The 22,034-nt window shown below is 52.4% G+C and overlaps 13 protein-coding genes across 13 annotated transcripts; 7 read left to right on the top strand and 6 right to left on the bottom strand.

Moving 5' to 3' along the window:
* Window positions 1-152: 152 nt before the first annotated feature.
* PV05_03906 (uncharacterized protein) lies at window positions 153-1,274 on the top strand (the record flags this gene model as incomplete). The annotated part of the gene is made up of 1 exon (XM_013464589.1): window positions 153-1,274. One exon carries the CDS (start codon window positions 153-155, stop codon window positions 1,272-1,274), a length of 1,122 nt encoding a protein of 373 aa, XP_013320043.1.
* PV05_03907 (tartrate dehydrogenase) lies at window positions 1,087-2,757 on the bottom strand. Its single transcript, XM_013464590.1, has 2 exons — window positions 1,365-2,757; window positions 1,087-1,278 (listed from the first exon to the last, which is right to left on the bottom strand). Exon 1 carries the CDS (start codon window positions 2,545-2,547, stop codon window positions 1,405-1,407), a length of 1,143 nt encoding a protein of 380 aa, XP_013320044.1. The 5' UTR covers window positions 2,548-2,757; the 3' UTR covers window positions 1,087-1,278; window positions 1,365-1,404.
* A 298-nt stretch (window positions 2,758-3,055) lies between these two features.
* PV05_03908 (uncharacterized protein) lies at window positions 3,056-4,525 on the top strand (the record flags this gene model as incomplete). Its single annotated transcript, XM_013464591.1, has 1 exon — window positions 3,056-4,525. One exon carries the CDS (start codon window positions 3,056-3,058, stop codon window positions 4,523-4,525), a length of 1,470 nt encoding a protein of 489 aa, XP_013320045.1.
* A 1,036-nt stretch (window positions 4,526-5,561) lies between these two features.
* On the top strand, window positions 5,562-7,160 carry PV05_03909 (uncharacterized protein). Its single transcript, XM_013464592.1, has one exon. It carries the CDS (start codon window positions 5,718-5,720, stop codon window positions 6,780-6,782), a length of 1,065 nt encoding a protein of 354 aa, XP_013320046.1. The 5' UTR covers window positions 5,562-5,717; the 3' UTR covers window positions 6,783-7,160.
* A 342-nt stretch (window positions 7,161-7,502) lies between these two features.
* On the bottom strand, window positions 7,503-7,985 carry PV05_03910 (uncharacterized protein; the record flags this gene model as incomplete). Its single annotated transcript, XM_013464593.1, has 1 exon — window positions 7,503-7,985. One exon carries the CDS (start codon window positions 7,983-7,985, stop codon window positions 7,503-7,505), a length of 483 nt encoding a protein of 160 aa, XP_013320047.1.
* Window positions 7,986-8,627: 642 nt separating this feature from the next.
* Window positions 8,628-9,681, top strand: PV05_03911 (uncharacterized protein). Its single transcript, XM_013464594.1, has one exon. The coding sequence runs from the start codon at window positions 8,684-8,686 to the stop codon at window positions 9,401-9,403; it is 720 nt and encodes a 239-aa protein (XP_013320048.1). The 5' UTR covers window positions 8,628-8,683; the 3' UTR covers window positions 9,404-9,681.
* PV05_03912 (uncharacterized protein) lies at window positions 9,677-11,305 on the bottom strand (the record flags this gene model as incomplete). Its single annotated transcript, XM_013464595.1, has 4 exons — window positions 9,677-9,900; window positions 9,984-10,581; window positions 10,628-10,778; window positions 10,824-11,305. 4 exons carry the CDS (start codon window positions 11,303-11,305, stop codon window positions 9,677-9,679), a joined length of 1,455 nt encoding a protein of 484 aa, XP_013320049.1.
* A 917-nt stretch (window positions 11,306-12,222) lies between these two features.
* PV05_03913 (uncharacterized protein) lies at window positions 12,223-12,783 on the bottom strand (the record flags this gene model as incomplete). Its single annotated transcript, XM_013464596.1, has 1 exon — window positions 12,223-12,783. One exon carries the CDS (start codon window positions 12,781-12,783, stop codon window positions 12,223-12,225), a length of 561 nt encoding a protein of 186 aa, XP_013320050.1.
* Window positions 12,784-13,016: 233 nt separating this feature from the next.
* Window positions 13,017-14,521, top strand: PV05_03914 (uncharacterized protein). The gene is made up of 3 exons (XM_013464597.1): window positions 13,017-13,406; window positions 13,463-13,919; window positions 13,965-14,521. Exons 1-3 carry the CDS (start codon window positions 13,059-13,061, stop codon window positions 14,144-14,146), a joined length of 987 nt encoding a protein of 328 aa, XP_013320051.1. The 5' UTR covers window positions 13,017-13,058; the 3' UTR covers window positions 14,147-14,521.
* PV05_03915 (uncharacterized protein) lies at window positions 14,494-15,732 on the bottom strand (the record flags this gene model as incomplete). The annotated part of the gene is made up of 1 exon (XM_013464598.1): window positions 14,494-15,732. The coding sequence occupies one exon, from the start codon at window positions 15,730-15,732 to the stop codon at window positions 14,494-14,496; it is 1,239 nt and encodes a 412-aa protein (XP_013320052.1).
* Window positions 15,733-17,068: 1,336 nt separating this feature from the next.
* Window positions 17,069-19,621, top strand: PV05_03916 (uncharacterized protein; the record flags this gene model as incomplete). The annotated part of the gene is made up of 5 exons (XM_013464599.1): window positions 17,069-18,013; window positions 18,079-18,195; window positions 18,249-18,299; window positions 18,349-18,473; window positions 18,526-19,621. The coding sequence occupies 5 exons, from the start codon at window positions 17,069-17,071 to the stop codon at window positions 19,619-19,621; spliced, it is 2,334 nt and encodes a 777-aa protein (XP_013320053.1).
* A 439-nt stretch (window positions 19,622-20,060) lies between these two features.
* PV05_03917 (uncharacterized protein) lies at window positions 20,061-21,043 on the top strand (the record flags this gene model as incomplete). The annotated part of the gene is made up of 2 exons (XM_013464600.1): window positions 20,061-20,117; window positions 20,165-21,043. The coding sequence occupies 2 exons, from the start codon at window positions 20,061-20,063 to the stop codon at window positions 21,041-21,043; spliced, it is 936 nt and encodes a 311-aa protein (XP_013320054.1).
* A 140-nt stretch (window positions 21,044-21,183) lies between these two features.
* Window positions 21,184-22,028, bottom strand: PV05_03918 (uncharacterized protein; the record flags this gene model as incomplete). The annotated part of the gene is made up of 2 exons (XM_013464601.1): window positions 21,184-21,212; window positions 21,293-22,028. The coding sequence occupies 2 exons, from the start codon at window positions 22,026-22,028 to the stop codon at window positions 21,184-21,186; spliced, it is 765 nt and encodes a 254-aa protein (XP_013320055.1).
* Between the last annotated feature and the right edge of the window lie 6 nt (window positions 22,029-22,034).

The following is a 22,034-nucleotide window of genomic DNA, read 5'->3' on the forward strand; positions in this document are numbered from 1 at the left end:
AGTATCTAGAGAAGACATGCACATGCTAGGTGCTCAGCATTCATATAAGTATCAAAGATCTATCCTGCTACTGCGCTCATTTTTCTTCTTCAGCACGAAAGAATCCTACGACTGCGGAGCGTTTAGTGAGACTCCTCCATACCCAGCTCGCAATGGCTGCGCTTCCACAATCTCATCGTGCCCTCGTGCTCGTTTCTTTCGATGCACCTTTGGAGGTCGAGACCGTCGACATTCCTGGGGTCATTCCAGGTAGCGCCGTCGTCGAGATTCTTTCCACCCCGATCCTCTCATATGCATCCAAGCTCTACTCGGGCGAACTCCAATACCCCCTGCACCCACCCATGACCGTTGGTGGTGGGGCGATCGCACGCGTTGTGGCTGTCGGCAGCGATGCGACGCACCTCTCGCCGGGCCAACTCGTGCTGATCGACCCTATGATTCGCGGCCGCGACGATCCAGCTAAGAGCATCCTTCTTGGTGTCCATGGTGGGCTCACCGAGGGCGCCGCCCGTCTTATGCAGGGCGACTGGAGGCACGGGTCGTGCGCAGAGTACGCCCACTGGCCACTGGAGAATGTCCATGCCCTTGACGAGGAAAAGTTGACAACATCGCTAGGTTACTCGTACCATGATCTAGCCTACCTCCAACGCCTACTGGTCCCAACGGGTGGGCTGTTCGAACTGGATGTGAAGACGGGTGATCGAGTTATCGTCGCACCTGCGACGGGCCAGTTTGGAGGTGCGGCCGTCGAAGTGGCATTGGCGATGGGCGCCGACGTGGTCATCTGTGGACGGCGAAGGGACAGCCTGAATAAGATGAGACACACTCTTGCGCCGGTGTATCCTCAGGCCCAGATCGACGTTGTTCAGCTCTCCGGCACGGTCGACACGGATGTTGCAGCCCTTCAGGCCACGGGATCCATCGACAAGTACATCGACTTCTCGCCTGCGGTCGCAGCGGGATCGACTCATATCACCAGCTGTCTTATGGCGCTGAGGAAAGGAGGAAAGGCGTGTTTGATGGGCGGTATCACGAAGAGTGTCGAAATCCCGTACCCGGTGGTCATGTTCAATGACCTCAAGATTTGCGGGAAATTCATGTATGAGCGTGATGCGGTCAAGAGGCTGATCTCGCTGGTGGAGAGTGGACGGCTGAGGTTCGAAGTGCCTGACACAAAGGTCTTTGGCTTGGAGCAGTGGAAAGTTGGGTTTGAGACCGCAGGCGAGGGGAGCGGGTGGAGAGAGATGGCTGTCTTTGAGCCTGGAAGAGAGTAGATACCTCGATAAGGGAGTACTGTAAGTAGTTGGTTGACATTTTGTAGGAGTGCATGGATGAAGAATGAATGTATTTTTGTGTCGACTCACATATGGCTTGCGTAATTGTCGTCTGAGCCCTTTCCTGCTTTCATTTCGACGTCTTGCCTATGCGTTGAATTTCTTCACAAATCTTGTCGGTGACTTCTTCGGTGCCGGCACTCCCACCTAGATCTCTCGTCTTCACACCCTGACCAAGAACATTTTCCACCGCCTCCATCAATAAATCCGCAGCCTCCTCCTGCCCAAGCCACCTAACCATCTCCGCACAAGTCCAGAACGTTCCCACTGGATTCGCCACGCCCTTGCCCGCAATATCCCAGGCCGAGCCGTGAATGGGCTCGAACATACTCGGGTTCTTCCTCGTGGGGTCGAGGTTACTCGTCGGCGCGATACCAATACTTCCCGCCAACGCAGCCGCCAGATCACTCAGGATGTCTGCATGCAGATTCGTCGCGACCACGGTGTCGATACTCTCGGGCTGCAGGGTCATCCGGCATGTCATCGCGTCAACGAGCATCTTATCCGTCTCGACGTCTGGATAGTCCTTGGCCACGATTTTCTGGACCTCGTCCCACAGAACCATGCCGTTGCGCTGGGCGTTCGACTTGGTCACGAAGGTCAACTTCTTGCGCGGCCGAGACCGGGCCGTCTCGTACGCGAATCGGAGCAGTCGTTCGGCACCGTGGCGCGTGAAGACGGAAACTTCGGTCGCAACCTCCCATGCTTGTCCGACGTGCGAGCGGCCGCCTTGGCCGGCGTACTCGCCCTCGCTGTTCTCACGGATGATGACCCAGTCGAGCTTCTTGGTGGCGGCTTCGCTGCCCTGACACGAGGACAAAGGGGATGTGACGCCCTTGAGGATGCGCGTCGGGCGGACGTTGGCGTATTGTTGTAATGGTTGGCAGATGGCGAGACGGAGTCCCCATAGGGAGATGTGGTCGGGGACGCGCAGGTCGCCGACGGCACCGAAGAGGATGGCTTTGAATTTGCGTAGCTCGTCCAGCCCGCCGTCTGGGATGTATTTGCCCGTCTGGAGGTAGGTGTCGCTCGACCAGTCGAAGTGTGTGAAGTTAAACTTGAACGTCGAGAATGTCTGGGCTAGAGTGTTGAGTACACGGATGCCGGCTGAGATGACTTCAGGGCCGATCCCGTCGGCGGGGATCGAGGCGATGTTATAGGTTGTGGTGGAGGGTGGAGGAGCAAGTGGTTGCTCGACAGATATGGAGCCCATGGTTGGGTACAGTATGTGTGTGTCCTTTGAGACGTGGAGGTCGACAAGAGATGCTGAGATTAGACTTAGAGATGGGTTGGAGGATGTCTAGAGTGCGAATAGAGAGGGAGTCCTTTTCCTCGTCGTCGGTTTTTATATACGAGTAAAAAGGTCATACTGTCGATCTCAATGCGGACAATCTTTTAGGCGATCGGTGGCAGGCCGTCGAGCCGTATCCGTGTCGCCGGCGACATCCTCCGACAAAGACCGCTTGAAATTTCATGACCCATGATGACCCCAACTCGCTCTGCGTAGACCCGAGGTCTTCTAGAACTGAGGAGGGAGGCACTGGAGGCCATGGAGGCTCAGCCTGTAGATGCTCACGGAATGTGCTAACGGCTGTAACTCTTACGCACTTGAGATACGTTATTTGGTCCTCACATATTTGGGTGACCACAAAAGGTAGACGCATCTAGTGCATTTCCGTGAAGTTTCTGTCGGTCTCTTACCCGCCAACTTGTCCGGTAAGATGGCGCCAGAATACGACTTGTATATTAACGGAAAAGAGTGTAAGGGTGGCTCAGGCTACGAGGATGCCTTGAACCCGTACACGGAGCAACCGTGGGCCAAAATAGCACAGGCTTCAGCGGGAGACGTCCAAGATGCTGTCCAAGCGGCCGAGACGGCGTTCGAGAGTTGGAGCAAAGTTCCAGGCGTGCAACGAGCCAAACTGATGCATAAACTCGCCGACTTGATCGAACAAGAGGCCGAGACCTTGTCTAAGATCGAGACTTCAGACAACGGCAAGATTCGTCGTGAGACCAAGAGCCAGATGTTTTTCGCGGCGCGAAACTACAGGTTCTTCGCTGGAATGGCCGATAAGCTGGTCGGCGAGACGAAACCCTTAGATAATCCTCAAGCATTCGACTTCACGACGCGCGAGCCGATCGGCGTTTGCGCTCTCATCACTCCCTGGAACAGCCCTATTGCGATCCTCACCAACAAACTCGCCCCATGCCTTGCGGCGGGCAATACTTGTGTCATCAAGCCGAGCGAGTTCACCACGGCGAGCACCTTGTATTTCGTCAAGAGTTGTGTCGAACGAGCAGGTTTTCCGCCGGGCGTTGTCAACGTTGTGGCGGGCAAGGCTGACGTCGGCCAGGCTCTGGTGACACATCCCGCCATCGGACGGATCAGTTTCACGGGCAGCGTGAACATAGGGCGGGTCATTGCGCGGCAGGCCTCTCAGAACATCGTCCCCGTCACGCTCGAATTGGGCGGGAAGTCGGCCAACATCATCCTCGACGACGCCGAGCTGGATCGAGCCATTCCGGGCAGTGTTGCGGGCATCTTTGCCGCCTCGGGACAGACGTGCATCGCCGGTTCGAGACTCCTCGTTCATCGTTCCGTCTACGACGACGTACTGGACGGTATACTGGAGCGAATCAAGTCCATCCGTTTTGGCGATCCGCAGGATATGACTACAGACATTGGACCCGTCGCCCATGGAGGCCAGTGGGAAGCCATCCACCGCCACATTGAAAAGGCGGAAAAGGACGGGGCGAAACTCCTCGCTGGTGGACGAACCGAGAGCGAAAAAATGGATGGACTCTTCGTTGCGCCAACGGTGTTTGCCGATGTCGATCCGAAAAGTGATCTGGCACAGAATGAAGTGTTTGGCCCGGTTCTGGCCTTGATACCTTTCGACTCGGACGACGAGGCGGTCAGGATCGCCAATGGCACCAAATTCGGACTGGCGGCAGGCGTGTGGACGTCAAATATACGCCGTGCTCACAATCTGGCTGGTCGACTCAATGCGGGACAGGTTTGGGTCAATACCTACAGGTCCAGTGCGGCCATGGCCCCCTTTGGCGGATTCGGACAGAGCGGGTACGGCAAGGAGCGAGGCACAGAGGCTTTGTTGGAGTATACCCGATTGAAAAACGTCATGATAGATCTCAGCGAAGTGGTCCGGGATCCTTTTACCATCAAGTTGTAATGATCATGCTGTGATTCGACATTCTTTCGGAATGAGGTGGAAGTGCATATTTCCACAACCTGCATTGGATGTCGGCCTCAGACTCGGTTTCGGATCCTGCGCGACTGTCCGAATGTTTCCCACGACGCCGACAGCACAGGATTTCGGTTCTGGACGCCTTGACTTCGCAAATTCTGGCGAGCTGGCTCAGTAGTATCACACACCAGTAATGAATGATGAATGATGACTTGATGCTGCATGACCCTCTTTTCGGCTTCATGGAATGCGTTCGACGTCCATGGGGAGGAGGTTGCGGTGACATGAGATGCCTACCATATTCCCAGCAGGACCTCAGATACTGCCGCACCCCCAGGGCTCTCCGCCATCATTGAAGATCGACATATCTTACCCGGTGCATATCATCACATGACTATTCTTCACTGCAGCCTCACCTTTGCCATTATGTATTAAAGTCGCTGAATTTCTCCCAACAATCTGGACATAGTCATCTTCTTGGCCACTAATGGTGTATGTGGTTTCATAGTTGGTGGTTGCTGTGCACGAAGGGTTGTTGTAGTTCTGTAGAACACCACACAAACAAAACCAACACCTCGAAAGAGGCGCAGAGTTTGACTTTCCCACCCGTTAACCGTAACCCAGATGAACCTCTGCAAAAAAGAGCAAGTTCAAATCCTGGTAGGGTGGAAGAAGTTTTTTTTGCTTTTTTGCGTATTGCGCTTCATGGATGGAATGATATGGATTTGTGGGTGGTGTATGGCATGACTGGTCTGGTCCAGGGATGGAAGGACAGCCGGCAACACCACCTAGTAGTATATGGCATGAGTATCACCCTCGGTCGTCGGTCGTGCCACCGTGGACAGTAAAGCAAGGATTCCTACTCCTTACCCAGATACTCCAGAACATATTTTATGTTGACCAGATAAACAGTAAGTGAATGGGCGGGCATCTCCAACACGCGGATAAGAGCGGGACCAACTCTGAGAAGTACACGGCCCCGGTACGGATCCTGGACGCCCTTTGAGCACTGGCAAAAGACCACGAGCTTGTAGCAGCTATGCCCTGCCGCAAGTAGGATACTCTCACAATCTCTTCCTGACCTTCCTTGCTTCTTAAATTAAGCAGTCATTCGAAACCAAAATCATAATCAACAGGGTCGCCTTCACAATATCATACTAGTAGCAAAGCGCCAAAGATGGCCGAGAAAGCAAGAGTCCTCCTCATCGGGAGCGGCGGCATCGGTACAATGACAGCCTTAAACCTCGAACGCGGCGGCCATGCTGTCGTGACGGCGGTGCTGAGGTCCAACTACACCGCAGTCAAGGAGAAAGGGTTCACGATCGATTCATGCGACCACGGCAAGCTTGATGGCTGGCGACCGACGGAGATCCTCAATAAAATCCCAGATGTCTCGGCAGACTCGTCCATCAAGCCATTCGACTACATCATCTGCACGACGAAAAACATCCCCGATGTCCCGCCTACATTAGTCGACATCATCAAGCCAGCAGTGACACCGGGCCACTCTGTCATTGTGCTGATCCAAAACGGGCTCAACATCGAGAAGCCGCTTCACAAGGAATTCCCCACGAACATTGTGCTGTCTGGCGTATCGTTCATGGGCGCCGACGAAGTCAAACCGGGCCACATCCTCGAAAATGATACTGATCGACTGTCCGTGGGCCCATTCTTCAACCCCGCTCTAGACATCGAAGCCCAGGTCGCTGCAGCCGAGAAATTCGTCAGAATCTACTCTGCGACCGGAAAAGTGCAATGCTCGTACGAAAGAGACGTGCTGTTCGTCCGGTGGAGGAAGCTGCTGTACAATGCCGTCTGGAACCCGATCTGTGCAATCACGGAGATGGACACGACGCGTCTGCGACTCGCTTCCGACGAGGACGACGGCTCTAGTCCGCTCAACACGCTCGTCAGGCCTGCGATGAACGAGGTTCGTGCTGCAGCCAAAGCAGTGGCAAATGTCGAGCTGCCTGAGTCGTTGGTGGAAGTCATGGTCGACGCAGACCCCCTCGAGATCTGGTGCGCACCGAGTATGATGCAGGACACGCGGAAAAAGAGATTCATCGAGTACGAGTACCTGGTTGGCGAGGCATTGAGGGCAGGCGAGAAAGCGGGGGTGTCGATGCCGACGCTAAGATGCATTTACGGCTTCTGCAAGGCCGTGCAATGGCGGACGAAAGAATACAATGGCTTGGTGGATCCGCAGAAGCTGATGGAGGAGAGGAAGAAGCTCCAAGGCTGAATCTCGAGGCAGTAGTGTCGAATGATCTGGGTTGTCCATTATATTCGAGCGAGCATCTGGCTCCGGAGAAACAATCAGAAGTCGTTGGTGAAAAGTGGATGTTGAATCTGTAGTGAGGTCTGATCCTTACTCCATCGTTTGACTTCCTATTCTGTGGCCGAAACACGTTGTTCCATGAGCATTCCTACAGCAATACCGCAAGGGCTCGTGTCGTCGTCCAGCAGAGCATCAGAAGTGTGGCTAACGCTGGGAACAGGTCTCTCGATCATCGCGTGACATCTCCAGGAGAGAATACCATGACTTCTCTGTGCAGCAAGGCGAGCCTTGGCCTTGTGAGCCCGTCCATATAGCTAGATACTAGTACATAACAGAGTCAACATCGACTCATTCTTTCGCTGTTGGCTGATGATAGAGCTGCGAGTCTGGGGCCAGCTCAAATGGAGTTACGGCCTGTGTGGCGCAAGGCTGCCGAATATTTCCCCGAGAATCTAGCAGAGTAGGTTTGTTGCTAGGTGGTTGGAGATCGTCGTGAAACCTGGTGTAACCTCCAGCACCTTGCAGTGCCGTTGCGAGCTATCTCCCACGCAGAATGGCCTGCGCCTCCAGTGTCCCGAAGGCTTGCTGCTTCAGGGGAGTCGTTGAAAGAGATATGCCCCCTGAAATGGTGAATTATCCCCTTTCCAACCGTGCGACCTGGCCTCATTGTCCGAGAACAAAGCCTTAGCGATTTTCATGTTCCGCTTCCTCAATTCTTTTCCGTCCTTGAATATCTCTCAGCGCTCCAACTGCTCCCAAAGCCTCAGCAATCAAATGAACAACATGATGCCGCCGGTCGCCGAGCAATTCTTTGCCCAGACTGTAAGCTCCAGCGGCCTCCTCAAGGAGGTGTCTTCCATGGCCCGGCGGGTCTGGATGGTGATGATGATGTTTCTCGCCGCTATGCTCGCGATGCTCCTTGTGGATGTGGTCGTCTTCATCGGATGAACTGTCGGAATCGTCGTGGTGCCTTTTCTTCTGCAGTTGATGGTACGCGCCAACCGCTACTGCGGCGCCGACGGCAGCCCTGAGATAATGATCCGTGTTGTCATGGGCGTCTTCGTCCGTCAGTGCCTTGCTGAGCTCATTTGCTGCATAGACGGAGCCTAAGGCGGCAGCCGCCAGCTCGGCGTGAGACTTGAAAGTGTGCAAGTCACGATCAGACATTGTCGAAATCGTATGCTGTGTTCAAGGTTTCTCAAGATATGTGTGATGTGTAACTTCAAAAGGGTTGGTCGGTGAAACATAAGGACGGGCACGACGGGTCTAACCGACGTATATATACTAGTCGGTTATCAGAATGGTCTTGTGGTACTCCCCGTAAAAGATCATAAGATGTGCATCAGACTGGATGACTCGCATTTTCTGGCGACTTCCTCGTATGCAGTTAGCCTAGGAATGCCCCGTGGGGAGGGACTGTAGCGAGCACGCCAATGAACGATCATGCGCGAACCGGTGAGGACTTCGTTCTCGCTCGGAATGACCAAGATTTCTGTTCTGTTCGTGTTGGAATCATATAGAGTCGTCCGAGCCTGGAAAGTATGCGTCCCGATCCGAAAGGCGGAGAATCAATCCACTGGGCGGATAGGGCCAATAAGATGCGCTCTGGTCATACCACTCTCAACCTCCGCCGTCTGCGATGGTGGGTTCAGAAACCAAGCGAGATGTTAAGCTGGTCATGTGCAGCTAGATGTACGCCTGCGTCACACCAGCTTTCATCATGAGCATGGCGTGATGGCTCGCTTACGGCGGTGGCCGATGAATATATGCCTGATGGCTGCTGGGTCTTGCGAAACAGGTGAAACAGTACCCGAAGCCACAATCTGCAGAAAGAAAATCCTGGATAAACCATCAACAGAGACAAAATGTCACCTCCATTGTACCTGAGGACGATATTGAACCCGCCTCATGTTACGCTTGGACTTCATGGTCCCTCACATCGCCATTCGCTGCGGTCCGTCTTCGACTATCTAGGCAGCTCAGAACTAGATGCCATATTCAGCTCTCATCGACACGAAGAAAGTGACAAGGAGGCTGTTGCATTTCCAAATTTTGACGTCAGAGAAACACCTAGCACATATTTTCTGGAGGGAGAATTTCCTGGCATACATGATCCCCTAGAAATCGTCATCGAACCTCTCGGTGCCAAGGGACTCTCAATCGAGGCTCGGACAACGGACATGGATTTGAAAGATGAATGGGGCGTGGATGTGATTGCACCCCATCACCGGAGGGATTCCAGAGAAACTCGAAGACACCCAGATGTGCAAACATCGAGCCTCGCAAGGCCCGAGGAGAGTGCTCCACGCTCCGAATATACTGAGCTGGATTCGTATACCCAGCAGACAGAAGAGCACCCAACCCGACCTGGATCGAAGCCGAACGAGCCCACAGCCGGAGAGAAATTGACAATTTTGCTGTCCGAACGGCATGTTGGTAGACTTCGTCGCTCATTCTCTTTCCCAGAATCCATTGATTTTGACAATATGAAAGCAAAGCTCAAGGATGGAATTTTGCGCATCAAGGTGCCCAAGAGCAGTGTGAAGAAACGGAGCCAAAGAGTGGCGGTGGAGTATGCAAGCTGAGAAGCGGAAAGATGCATTGATCGGCGGGTATGATTTTGTTTGATGGAGGGCCTCGAAGATTTTGCAGCAGGTGCCGAGACTGGCCATGTATCGCAGTCAGCTGAATGGTATGACCATAAGAAAAGGTGTTTGGGTCCTAGCAAATCAGCAGGAGCCTAGATAGACCCAACAGTCTGTGACGGATGATGGCACGAATTGGAGTAGTCTAGGTGGTAGTGACTGTGCCACGGTCTTGAGCCATGCCATCCCTGGAGTCTGGAGGTACCCAATTTATCACACATGGAATCTCCATCTTGGATCTTCATCTCCGATCCAAGGTCCTTGATAATCGTTCGCCAGAGTATTTCCCTCTTTACGCTTGTTCTCTCGCTTGAGTACCCACCACAAGGCACTGGTCACAGCAAGGTTTGCGATCAGGTAGCCTAATGCAAATGAGTGCCCCAGGTAATATCTCGGCGCTGTCTCGGTCCGATAAAGCTGGTTTCCTAGCACGGCACCTAGACTAAAGTCAGCACAACGTCATGTGCAGTCTTTGATGAGAGGAACCACTGAAGGTAGTCAACTGCCTGGGAAAACTTGCCTAAATTTCCAATACTGATTTGAAGTGCTGTCGAGATTGCTCGCTTGGTCTGTCCACTGACATTGTTGGCAGGCCAGGCCAGATGCAATGCAACCGAGGGATAAATCCCGGCAGCGGCAAAGATGGTCCCCAAGTATGAGACTCCAGGGCGGTAATCAGTAAGAAGTAAGATATATCCAATGATGGCAATAGATGAGGACGCCAGGATAATCGGCGCTCGTAGTTGTAACCGTTCTGATAGTATCGCTGATCCGACAGTGAGAAAAAATGCTATTGCGTAAGGTGGAATTGTCATAAGCTGCGCTTGCGCCGACGTGTATCCTAGTGACTTGATGATACTCGGCAAAAATAAGGATAGCGTGTACAAAGGTAGCGAAAGAGAATGGAAGCCAAAAGCATACAAGTAGCATTTGATGTCGGTGAAGGCCTTCCGGACATTGTTCCAGTTGAACTTCTCGTCTTGAGTCGCATCGCTATCGTCCTTGAGGCGTTTCTGAATGAAATCCCGCTCCGTGTCCGTAAGGAATTGAGCTGTGTCGGGATAGTTGTATATGAAGAAATACGAAATGGCAGACACAACCACAGTGAGCAAGCCTTCCTGGGGATGGTCAGTCACAGGCAGATCCAAGGCTCTGAAGACGTACCAGTATGAAGATCCACCTCCAACCGTTGTATCCCCCAACGCCTTTCATATGAGCAATGCCCCATGCCAGAATGCCACCAAATGCTCCAGCCAGGGAGGCAGCACTGAAGAACAGGGCAACTCTGAACTGTCGCTCATTGCGCTTGTACCACCTGTGAGCAGTCAGCATCACGAAAACGGTACGAGGGACTACCCACATTGACAGATAGAACACAATTCCAGGGAATAACCCGGCCTCGGTCACACCCAAGAAAAAGCGGACCACAAAGAAGCCAGCCCGTGATTGAGTCACGCCCATCAACGTCGAAACAACACCCCATGCAAGGGTTAATGTTGGCAGCCATAAATTCGGCTTCCAGATCTTCAAGACCATATTGGCAGGGACTTCGAAGAGAACATAGCCAATGAAGTAAAGCGTAAGACCCGTAAGGTATTGGTCGCCGGTCATGTGTAGATCTGTGGCCAGCCCTTCGATGCGAGCATTGCCCACATTGCTCCTGTCTAGGAAGGAGAGCAGGTACAGAAGAGTCAGTGCCGGTAGCAGGGTAATGTCCAATTTTCGGACAAGAGAACTCTCATTGAGATTTTGTGAGAGGGCTTCTTCGTCGACTGGACTAAAATGGTTGTCTTTCTCGTCTGGCGTTGCATAGTCGGGTCCGGTCTTCTCTGTAGCGGTCATTTCGTTGTTGCAAGAAAGTTTCGCCTAACCAAAAATATCTGTCGTCTTAAGCTGAGAGTGTAAGATATACCTCTACAACCAGACAGTGTTGTTTGACCAGAAGGAATGAAAAAGGAGGATGACCATGATGCCAGGACTTGGATACGCCATTTGCTCAAATACAAGGCGAGGAAACCGCCCTAGGACGTAAGCAGCAGGAGGATTCGAGAGGGAACAACCGTCATCGAACAGTCTTCCATCAATAGGTTGTAAGATCCCAGACAGTGTGGTGCAAACATGGCACTGGATTGCGTGATTGTGATATCGCGATCAGTGGCCGCATCTCCAGGTTGTCGAAGCTGATTGGTCAGCTTCCTGCAACGTGACTTTCGATGACTGACAAGCAATATATTATGGTGGAAATGTTCCATTGCTGTTCTCGATACGTGGCCAGACTCATCACCTTTGTTACACCTATAGGGACAAGTTTCTCGCGTGTCAAATGCAACCATGGCGAACCCGGTGGTGTGGCCGACAAAAAGCTTGTTAGATCCAAGCCGTGGATCGGATCACGGAGCCATGCTACGTCGCTCAACTTGTTGTTTACTCCGCACGGCTGCTGCTTTGAATGATTCCCTGTCAACTCACAGAAGCTAGGAATATCCAGGCTGCGCAAGAAGGAGAAAAGCTCTTTGGCGGACATGGTGGGCGCATCAGGCGGTGGGACCGGGAAGAGGCCCCCTTGCTTCAACTTCTGGATAAGAGATCCAAGAACTAGTGCGTCGCAGGCTCTGTGCCGCTGGCATTGCTGCATAGGACTGTCGTACCGGTCAAGCATATCGGTAAGCCAAATGAGACATGCTGTTACGAGGGCCAATCTCTGAGACTCGACTTTTGCTAGACAGCATGTTACGAAACTGTATCCTGGAGGAGCAGGACTAGTTACTGACGATGAAGGCTGGACAAGGCCCTGTATCAGACTGTCCGAGGCCAGACTGACTCTCCAGGATCGCAGTCTGAGTCAGAGACTTGAATTCGGATGCTCTCCTTAACACCCAACAGATGTGGATCCAGTGAAAGAGACGGGGAGGTGGGCTTTCGGTCCATTTCCAGAGATATCCAAACCAGATGTCGGTGAAGACATATGCTGCTTCGTAGAGTTCATACTTGTCGATCAGCATGATAATGTCGAGAAAAAAGGTCTCACTGATCTTCGTCGGTACTTGTCCGTTTAGTCCATGCACGATGTTCAATAGAATAACCATCGCATTAGGGTTATCATCGGGCAAAGGTACTTTGGTCACTTCTTGACTGCGCAGCTCAGCAGCCTCGCGAAAATTGCCGTTGAACATGGCACGAAACACGCGTGACGCCAATATGAGATGTCTTGAAGAGACTTTGGCCTCAAGACTATCTGTACCGAACAAGAAACAGGTGGGGCGGAGTATCAGCAACACGTCGCCATCAGGGTCGAAAATCTTCTCTTTCTGTGCCTTCATACTCAAGGATGTGAGAGGAGGGATCAAATCAATCAGTGTACTTGATCCGTGATTTGTCGCGTGTATATCAAAAGATAGCTTAATGCTTTATGACTTTGCGTGATATGAAGCCAAGCTGAGGCGCGGACTTTACGGGAATAGCGAGCTGCATGCCAAGATCAAGATCCGACCTCCGACTGCGCATTGATGAGGACACGCAGCATCTCCAACTCGTTGTATTGAGTACCTGCGTAGACAGCTACAACACCACAACTGTCCTCTGTGCAGGCAGAACGATGCATTTCCTCAAGTTCCTGACGCTTGCTGCGCTCTCCATAACCTCCGTCAGCGCCAAAAAGGCCTCCTCGACGAAATTCGACACATACTTCGCAAAACAAGCCAGCTCGGCTCCATTCGAAATTGACGAGAAGGGGTACAATGAGCTGACAACAGCACCTCGCGACTACTCCCTAGCTGTCCTTCTCACAGCTCGAGACGCAAGATACGCATGCGGTCTCTGCAAAGAATTCGACCCGGAGTGGAAGCTCCTCGGTCGAAGCTGGCAGAAAGGAGACAAGAACGGAGAACACAGAGTGCTTTTGAGCACAGTTGACTTTGACAATGGCAGAAACGTCTTCATGAGAGTGAGTGAGAAGCTTTATCCGCAGGGGCATAATCTGGGAGCTAACTCAAACCACAGCTTCAACTCCAAACGGCCCCCGTCCTCCTGCTCTTCCCTCCTACTGTCGGCGAGCATGCCAAACCTGATGCTCAGCCCTCACGACTCGACTTCATTGGACCTCAAACCGCGGAAGGCGTCCACAGCTGGCTACTGCGGCATCTTCCTCCTGGTGGAAGCTACCCTACAGTAAGCCGACCGATCAACTATGGAAAGATCGCAGTGACAGTGACTCTGCTCCTTGGAGCCTTTACTTTCCTTACTGTGGCGTATCCCTACGTGCTTCCTGTCATACAAAATCGCAACCTGTGGGCCGGCATCAGCTTGATCTTGATTCTACTGTTCACTAGTGGCCATATGTTCAACCACATCCGAAGAGTACCATATGTTGCAGGCAATGGTCGCGGTGGAATCAGCTATTTCGCAGGAGGGTTCCAGAACCAGTTTGGCATGGAGACCCAAATCGTTGCCGCAATGTGTAAGTAATCTGCTCATTTTCTCGAGACTTTACTAATCCCAACAGATGCACTGCTTGCCTTCGCTTCGATCAATTTGGCCCTACGAGTTTCGCGGATCAAAGATGCCCGCACACAGCAGGTTGCTGTGATCATCTGGGCAACAGTCGTCTTCGGAATGTACAGCTTCTTGATGAGTGTCTTCAGAATCAAGAACGGTGGATATCCCTTCTGGCTGCCACCTTTTTAAACTTTGCCAGTTTGCCAGGCTGTTTGGGATGATGACCCATGTATTGTAAAAAATAACCGGCATACAAAAGGCGAGGGATTGCAGGTAGTCCGCTTAGGGACTGGTCAATAGAATGCTTATGTACCACGAAATTGGAAGTGGGCTGCTCATGATCAACATCTCCCGATTTTGACTGTTTACTTCTTCCTATGCTGCATTCTTTGAGGGTTCCAATTTCAACACAGCTACGAGTGTTGCCATGTCAAACACCAACCTGTGTCGCGAAGCTCTGACTGGCCTTTGACAGCTACTGATGCCTTCAGAAACCAGAAGTCCTTCGACCTGTATGTAGTTTCGGGCTCGTATTGTTATCTCGAGGGAGAGGACAACAGAGTGCCACGTCTCCAGATAGATCTGATAGAAAGCGTGCTTCGAATATCGCTCGTTGGGTCTCCTTGTACAAGCAGCAAATCTGCACGTAGTCCTTCTTGGATTCGTCCTCGGTCAGTCAGGCCAAAGCAACGAGCTGGCATACTTGTTGCCGCACGTAACGCCTCGGTTGGCGTGAACCCAGCCCGCACCAAAAGCTGTAGTTCGTGATGCACGCTGGCACCATGAGCAATACCAGCAAGGTGAGGCACTGGGAAAGAACTGTCCGTGCCGACCAAAATGTCGATTCCGGCCTTATGGAGGTCCGCCACAGTCTTTAGCACGACGTCGAAATCGGCGTCGGTAAATGTGTCCATGCTACCTTGGAGGTGAGTAAGCCACGCTGAAGGCAGCTTTGCAGACACTCGAGGATCCGCGGCGAACTCTGTAGGCTTGTTCCCTAAGAGAGAAGCGTTGAGGCAGAGGCATGGTGTGACGAACATGCCGGCCAGTTTCTCCACGATGCGGGCATCGGCGCCACGGTCAATGAACAGATGAGCCAGTCCATCGATCCCCGCTCCAGCGGCCGTTTCTGCAGCATCATAAGTCATGGCATGAGCGATTGCCAACTTGTTGTGTCGATGCGCTTCCTGGACCGCCGCCGATATCGTCTCCTGCGACAACATTGGGAGACCGGGGGATTGAAACACCGAACCTTCTTCGATCATGATTTTGACGTAATCGGCGCCTTCGTTGACACGTTGCCTCACAAATGCGATCGCCTCATCTGGTGTTCGAGCATTCATGAGCAGTGGCTCATGGTCCGACCCGCAAGAATGATCTGGCTGAGGCTGAGGCTGAGGCAGGTTGAGCTTTTTGGTCAATTGGTTAGGATGGCCATCTGGCGGTGTCAAGCCATAACTCGCAGTACGTAGGTCCGCAAGGTCGTCTCGCTCTGAGATTTCGCTGCGCTGGGCGGCGGTCCAATGGCCCATCATCTCTAGCTCCGTGGTCACCCCAAATCTGAGAGCCAGCTCCAATTGTGGGATCCCCGTGTGGACGTGAGAGTCGATGAGTCCTGGTAACAGTGTACAACCTTTACCGTCGACAACTGTGGCTGCATCGGGAACAATCCCTCCCACACTAGATATGGTTGTGCCGGATATGACCACCGTCGTAGCCAGGTGGATGTTTTCGCCATCAAAAACGCGGACATTGGTGATTGCTGTGGAAGACATGACTGTTGCTGTCACGCATTGGACGAGACATGCACGTAAGTAGTACGGAATGAATTTGAGAAAGCCAAGGTTTGGTACCTTACATAGCGAGAGACATGTGTTAAGAACGCCGACCTACCTTTGACTGGCAAACCGAGGCGGGAGCGCCTTTTTGCGCAGTTCGGACCAAAACGTTGACAAGCAGAGCATTCGTGAGGCTGGATAACGGACGAATTTATCTGCTTGCTGAACAATCCTCGCCCTTAGCTTGCGAGTTCAGTTGAACAATTCCAGCTGGCCAATGATAAACAATGCCGATTCCAACATCTGACCGTGCGGCTGGATGTCCAGATCTGTACGAGTAGCCTCGCCATGCTTTCCCCGCGACGATGGGGCCGAAAGCATGGTAGGTACCGCTGTTGTCGAGTGACCTCCGCGTCTGGACGGCCAAGATGTGGTTTTGAAAGCCCTTCGAGGACAAGAGCAAGTGTATGGCAAGACGAAGGTGACGTGACAGGCCGTGGACAGAGACGATAGTATGCTAGTAGAATCCGTGTAGGCATCAGAGGTCTCGACTGGCTTTCGATGCGAGGGAGAGGCTCTTATGATGCGGCGGTAATGCTGAGACGAACGACGAGAACTGTCACAGCAGAGCACCGGGTCATATACTGATGGCATCGAAGAAAAATTAAGCTGTCTCGCCTGTTCTTTCCCCCAGTGAACCCCGTCAACCCCCAATCATCTCCCCCTCAAAACTCGTGACTAAGCTTACAGTAGGTGATCGCAGCAGAAGGCCGGCTAAACTTCAAGCCCCCATCATCCTCCAAGCCACCACCGCATGATACTGCTTACTGCCTCAGCCCGACTTCGGTGATTTTCAAACTTCATCCATTCCAACATTCACAATATTTTCATTTCCACCGACAGATGGACCCCTCGACCAACAGCCTGCTGGACAGGTCAACGCAGGCGCCCGTCCGAAGTCGGGGCCGACCTCGCAAAATCCGCTCAACAACATGCACCACATGTGGTCAGGAGTTCTCAAAGCTAGAGCATCTTCAACGCCACGAACGAAGCCGTGCGTACTGGCAAAGTGGACAAACGTCGCTTCCAAGGCTGACTCCATTCTGCAGATACAGGCGAACGCCCATTCCAGTGCTCACTATGTGAAAAGCGCTTTTCTCGTAGGGATGTCCTCACTCGTCACGTCCAGAAACATGCGAAGTCTCCTTGCAAGGAAGGCGCTCCTTCTGCGCAACCCGGGTCACGACAGCAACGGCCTCTCAAGGCTCAAAGAAAGCTCTCTAGCGACGTCGTCCGAGGTCAATATCCATCACAAGAACCTCCATGTGAAGACATGCTTGAGGAGACCAACAGTCTTGGCATGCAGCACTCCATGTCAGCCACAGCCTATCTTGACCCGTCGATTGGATCATGGCAGGGATCTGTCGACACACTGGCCACAATAACCTCCACTGGGCCAGCACTGACAGACTCTGATGCGAATTTCGATTTCAATGTTATCGATTTCGAGCCCGGCAGAGCGGTGCCACTGGACCCCAGCATCATCAATGAGTTCGAGCTTAACCAGACAGATAGTGGCTGTGCTGAAGATCTTCTGTGGAACACCTCTGACCTCTCTGCTTTCAACGTGGGCTCTCTCACCCCCTGGCTCTCTTTCCCAGGTCAATCATCTCAGTTTGCATACGGCTTCCAGGTTCAGGGTGGTCCGCGTGCACCAATACCAGACGAAAGATTCGACAGAGTGCGTCAGTGCTGGCCTACGAAAAAGGCCGATCCTCTCAGTCGCTGTCAGCTCTGGAATGAGGTCGCAGCTCACCCGGAAGACAATCTCTTCTCGCAATCAAATGGAGACAATCTCTTTGCGCAGCCAGATGTCTGTGCATTGACTCAGGATCATTCCGCTTCAAGATGGAAATTTGACGAAAGATGCAGATGGCGCGTGATGAGAAGTCTAGGTGTTGTTAACTTGGACAGCCTCGATGGTTGTTCTCATGCTGTAACAACTACTGCCCAGATTTCCCCGACTCACCCATGCACCATCTCCAAAGACCAGCGGCGTCGAGAGGATGTCACAGCGAAGAAATTTCCATCGCTCAACACACTCGACCTCAGCTTGGATTTGTTCTTCGAAAAGTTTCACAATTTTGTGCCATTTGTCCACGTTGCCACTTTTGATGCGACGAAGACGCCCGATCTACTATTAGCGTCGTTATGTACTCTAGGCTTCGTGATGCTGAGAAGCCCTGCAGCCAAAGAATTCCTCGAGGAGCATACCATAGTAAGGGACCCCGGTGTTCGAGCTAGAAGTATCAGATTGGGGATGGACTGACTGATCTATACTAGGGCCTCATTGCACGTTGTCGTCAAGAGCTCGGAGCGACCACACGCCAAACAACAGCACCTGCTCTATTGACTGTTTTAGCAAGTTCATACCTTAGTATAGTCTTGGGCATTATAACAGTATGCGCACCTAGAGAATACTTAATATGAAGTCCAGGCTAACTCATCCTTAGGGCAAAAGCGACACAGAAGCGTGTCAAGCACTCTATGTCGAGGCTGTGGCGGTTGGTTCAAGTTCCCTTCTCGCAACAATAGTTTCTGACGTGCCGCGAGACAATGATTACTCACGGCTTTTTTGGCGACGACAGCATCCAAATGACGGAGAAAGACGTCCCTGACGACGTCCTGGCTGAAAGCCACGGCTGGAAGATCTGGGGTCGTCTTGAATCGACCAAGAGGTTTGTTATGGACTCTCACGCCTTGATCATCCCGCTCGACTAACCCCGGAAGGCTAATAATCGCCGTTGTCATGGTCGATGCGTTTTATTCGAGCACACTAGACTTGGCTCCCGTCGTCCCGACCAAGGTGCTCAACTTGTACCTCCCCTCCGATGAGAAGCTGTTCTTTGCCTCGACGGAAGCAGACTGGAGGAAGTCTTTGCAGGCCGGGTGCAGAGTTTCTTCGTCCGTCTTGGAGTGTTACGCCGACCAAGTTTCGCTATCCGACAGGGCCTTCTACCTGACCTCCCTCGGTCTTCATGCCATTTTTGCTACAGTCTGGATTCGACTATCTGAGGCTCATCATAGACTCATGTCCCGCAACGATTTGTCAGGCCAAGGGTGGGGTCTCGTTCCGTACGAGGTCTATTCGACTGACCCCTATGCAAAGCCCGTGGCACCTTTTCTGGTAAATATGATGCAATGGCATGGAGATATTCTGCAGAACTCGAATCCTCACTGCCTAATCCAATGGAATGTCTTGTGTATGTCACTTCTGGGTAATTCCTGGATGTTCGAACTGGGCGCTGGACGACAAGGGGCCAAGCCTGCAAAAGCCGCTCTGAATTGCATTGCTTCGTGGGCCGACACTCCAGCAGCCAGACGAGCTTGTGTCCATGCAGCTCAGATATTTTGGATCTGCTCGAAAAGGAAAGTATCCGATAGTATGATGTTCCAATCAGAAACCGGACTATTCCAGGCGGCACTCCTCCTCGGGCTTTATGTCTTGGTCATGAAGACTCCCGCTGATGTTCCCACGCAACACAACTACTACGAGCTTTTAGCCGACCTAGATTGGAGGGATGTGGGGGACGTTGGCATGGGAGGCAACGAACATTATGCTGATGGTGTCTGTCTTCCTTCTTCGGCGGCTTTCATCACCACCGGAGGTTGCCTTACGTTCTCCGGAATCCCCATAGCCGGAGGCTATGCTTCGGCAAGACGGATCCTCGTTCAGTTCGCGAACCTTCTTGAGGACGCCGGAGTGTGGCGGACGTCCGAAATCTGTCGCATACTTCACATCATGGGAGACGTCCTAATGGAAGACGGAGTCGAGGAAAGCGCTAGGAGCATTGTCGCCTTTTACAACTCTGATGCTCTTGTGTGAAATTGAACACTTTTAGCTCCACTATGGGGAATCCAGCCATCCATCCGACCCAGGCGATGCGTTTGCCGCCATGCGACGAAAAAGGTTCGGCAAGCTGCCGTCGACTCGTAACAATGTGAGTAAATTCACAGACCTGGAGATTGTCTCCCAACTCGTACCCCTGGTCTGCCAAGAGTGTGGAGGAGAAAATGTGGTTGTGGGGATGCAAGCCTATCAAGCATATACCACCTTATACTTCCTTGCTTAGGCCTTCCACTTATGGTCAGTCCGCTCTTTCAAGTAAGCCGGGCAAGAACAGCGTCGATGGAGAAGAAATTCTTTGACCTTCCTCCATCGGACGTAGGGGTTCAAGGGAGTAGTGGACTACGCGGAAGGGTATAAATGTGCTGCTGGCACTCTACGTGGACATCCTCCTCAAGATCTTCCATGCCCAGTCACGATGTCCTCCAAGCGGCTCATCGCTGTATTAGGCGCGACAGGGGCCCAAGGTGGTGCCGTGAGTGATCCCTGAAACAAACACCCTGATCGTGCTGATGGTACTAGGTTGTCCGATACCTTTCGACACAGCCCGAATATGAAGTCCGCGGCCTTACCCGGAACCCTGCTGGCAACGCAGCGAAGGAATTGGCTCAACTACCACACGTCTCGATGGTCAAGGCTCACTTCAACGATCCCACGTCACTGCGCACAGCCTTCGAAGGAGCGGAAGCCGTCTACGCGCTGACCAATTTCTACGATGCAGAGAACCAATCAAACAAGGTGCATGAGGCGCAACAAGGCATAATGATCGCAGACGCGGCCAAAGAAGCAGGCGTCAAGTTCCTCATCTGGTCGACTGTCCCAAGTGCCTTCCTCAGAACCAAGGGCAAATTCGAATCTCCTCGCCTCGTTGAGAACAAGTTCTACGTTTCAGCTTACCTGAAGCAGATCAAGATGCCACATGTCGACATGTATTTGGGGTTTTATTACGATAATTGGGCCAATTTCAACCTTCTCTCGGTCGGCTCAGATGGTACTATCGAACTCATCCAGCCCGTGATGAAGCCGGAGCAAAAGCTCGGGATGATCTGGGTTGAACGTGACCTGGGACCGACGGTGGACGCCATTCTCAAGAACTACCGGACCAAACCGGACTTGCTCGCTGATGCCGTCTACTGCGTTGGAGGATTCCATAGCGCTGCCGATGTGGCAAGAGAGATCCAGAGGCAGACTGGCAAGGAGACAAGAGTTGTTACTGCGCCGACGTCGGGATTCGAGGACTTGGACATCATGTACGAGTACTACAATCAGTGCAGCTTGTATAACGAGTTTCCCATTCCGACAAAGGAGTCGCAGCAGTTGGGCATCAGGTCCCACACAATGGAAGATTTTGTCAGGGAGGGTGCCGTGCCTCATATCAACAAGCTGCTCCAGAGCAAGTGATGGAATGATGTCTCAGTACTATTTCAGTATGGAGCAAAACCTGATTTGCCCAATACCATGTATTCTCCGTCTTCCGGACATAATGTGACGTTTCCACTTCCGTTGTCGTCGATGTGTCGTTTGACAAGCCGCATTGTATACTATTGATCAACCACTCCGGTCTTTGGTGCTACCTTTCTCCGTGAACAGCACTCACTGATCACTTCTTTGCTGCCTCTCGCAAATGACCAGAGAAATTTGCCTCTCTACCAGGATCATTCGGCCAATCGATACCATAGAACCGCTTCATTATGTCCTGCACCACGTCGTAGCAAGCACCAAAACGCATCAACTCGACGGTTCGGAAATCAATCATTGTCGACGATGGCCGTGGGTAAGAATACTTCCGCTTCCCATAGTCAATGACGATATCTGCAACACCCAAAATTTCAGGCTCGATGGCCTCGACCAGGCTCTTCGTCCCTTTTCCTGACAAGTTCGCGGACGAGCCCATCAAAGGCAGACCAGCCTCGGTGGCCAGTCGTGACAATTCATCCTGAAACGCTCCGCCGTTCACCAGCATAGCCAATGTACCGTCCACAGAGCTTCTTGCCAATGTCTCCGTTCCAAGTTTTCGGATGATGGGGTGATCCGCCTTCATGGGAGCAATAACCCCGAGAGGGATGTCGAGATCTTGTGTGAATAATTCCACCATTCTTGCCTCTCTCTCTGGCAGCACGTGCAATTCTTTATGAAGTGCATAACTCCCGATCATGGCGTGCCGCTTGTGGGGTTGTCTTTGCTTTGTGACGAAGGCACGTTCAAGTGCAGCAGGGTCGATCGCGACGAGCCCGTAACCAACATCAGCTGGGACGATAGCAAGCCCACCCTTGACTAAAACATCGAAGACTCGACGGGCATCGGCTGCAACATCGACCTTTTTGTCTGCATGAGGATTGCTCGAAAGTATTGTTCTCGGAACCTGGACCGTCGTTTCGGTTGCCATTTGGTC

The sequence above is a fragment of the Exophiala xenobiotica genome (assembly GCF_000835505.1).
Source record: "Exophiala xenobiotica strain CBS 118157 unplaced genomic scaffold supercont1.2, whole genome shotgun sequence".
Classification (NCBI taxonomy): Eukaryota; Fungi; Ascomycota; class Eurotiomycetes; order Chaetothyriales; family Herpotrichiellaceae; genus Exophiala; species Exophiala xenobiotica.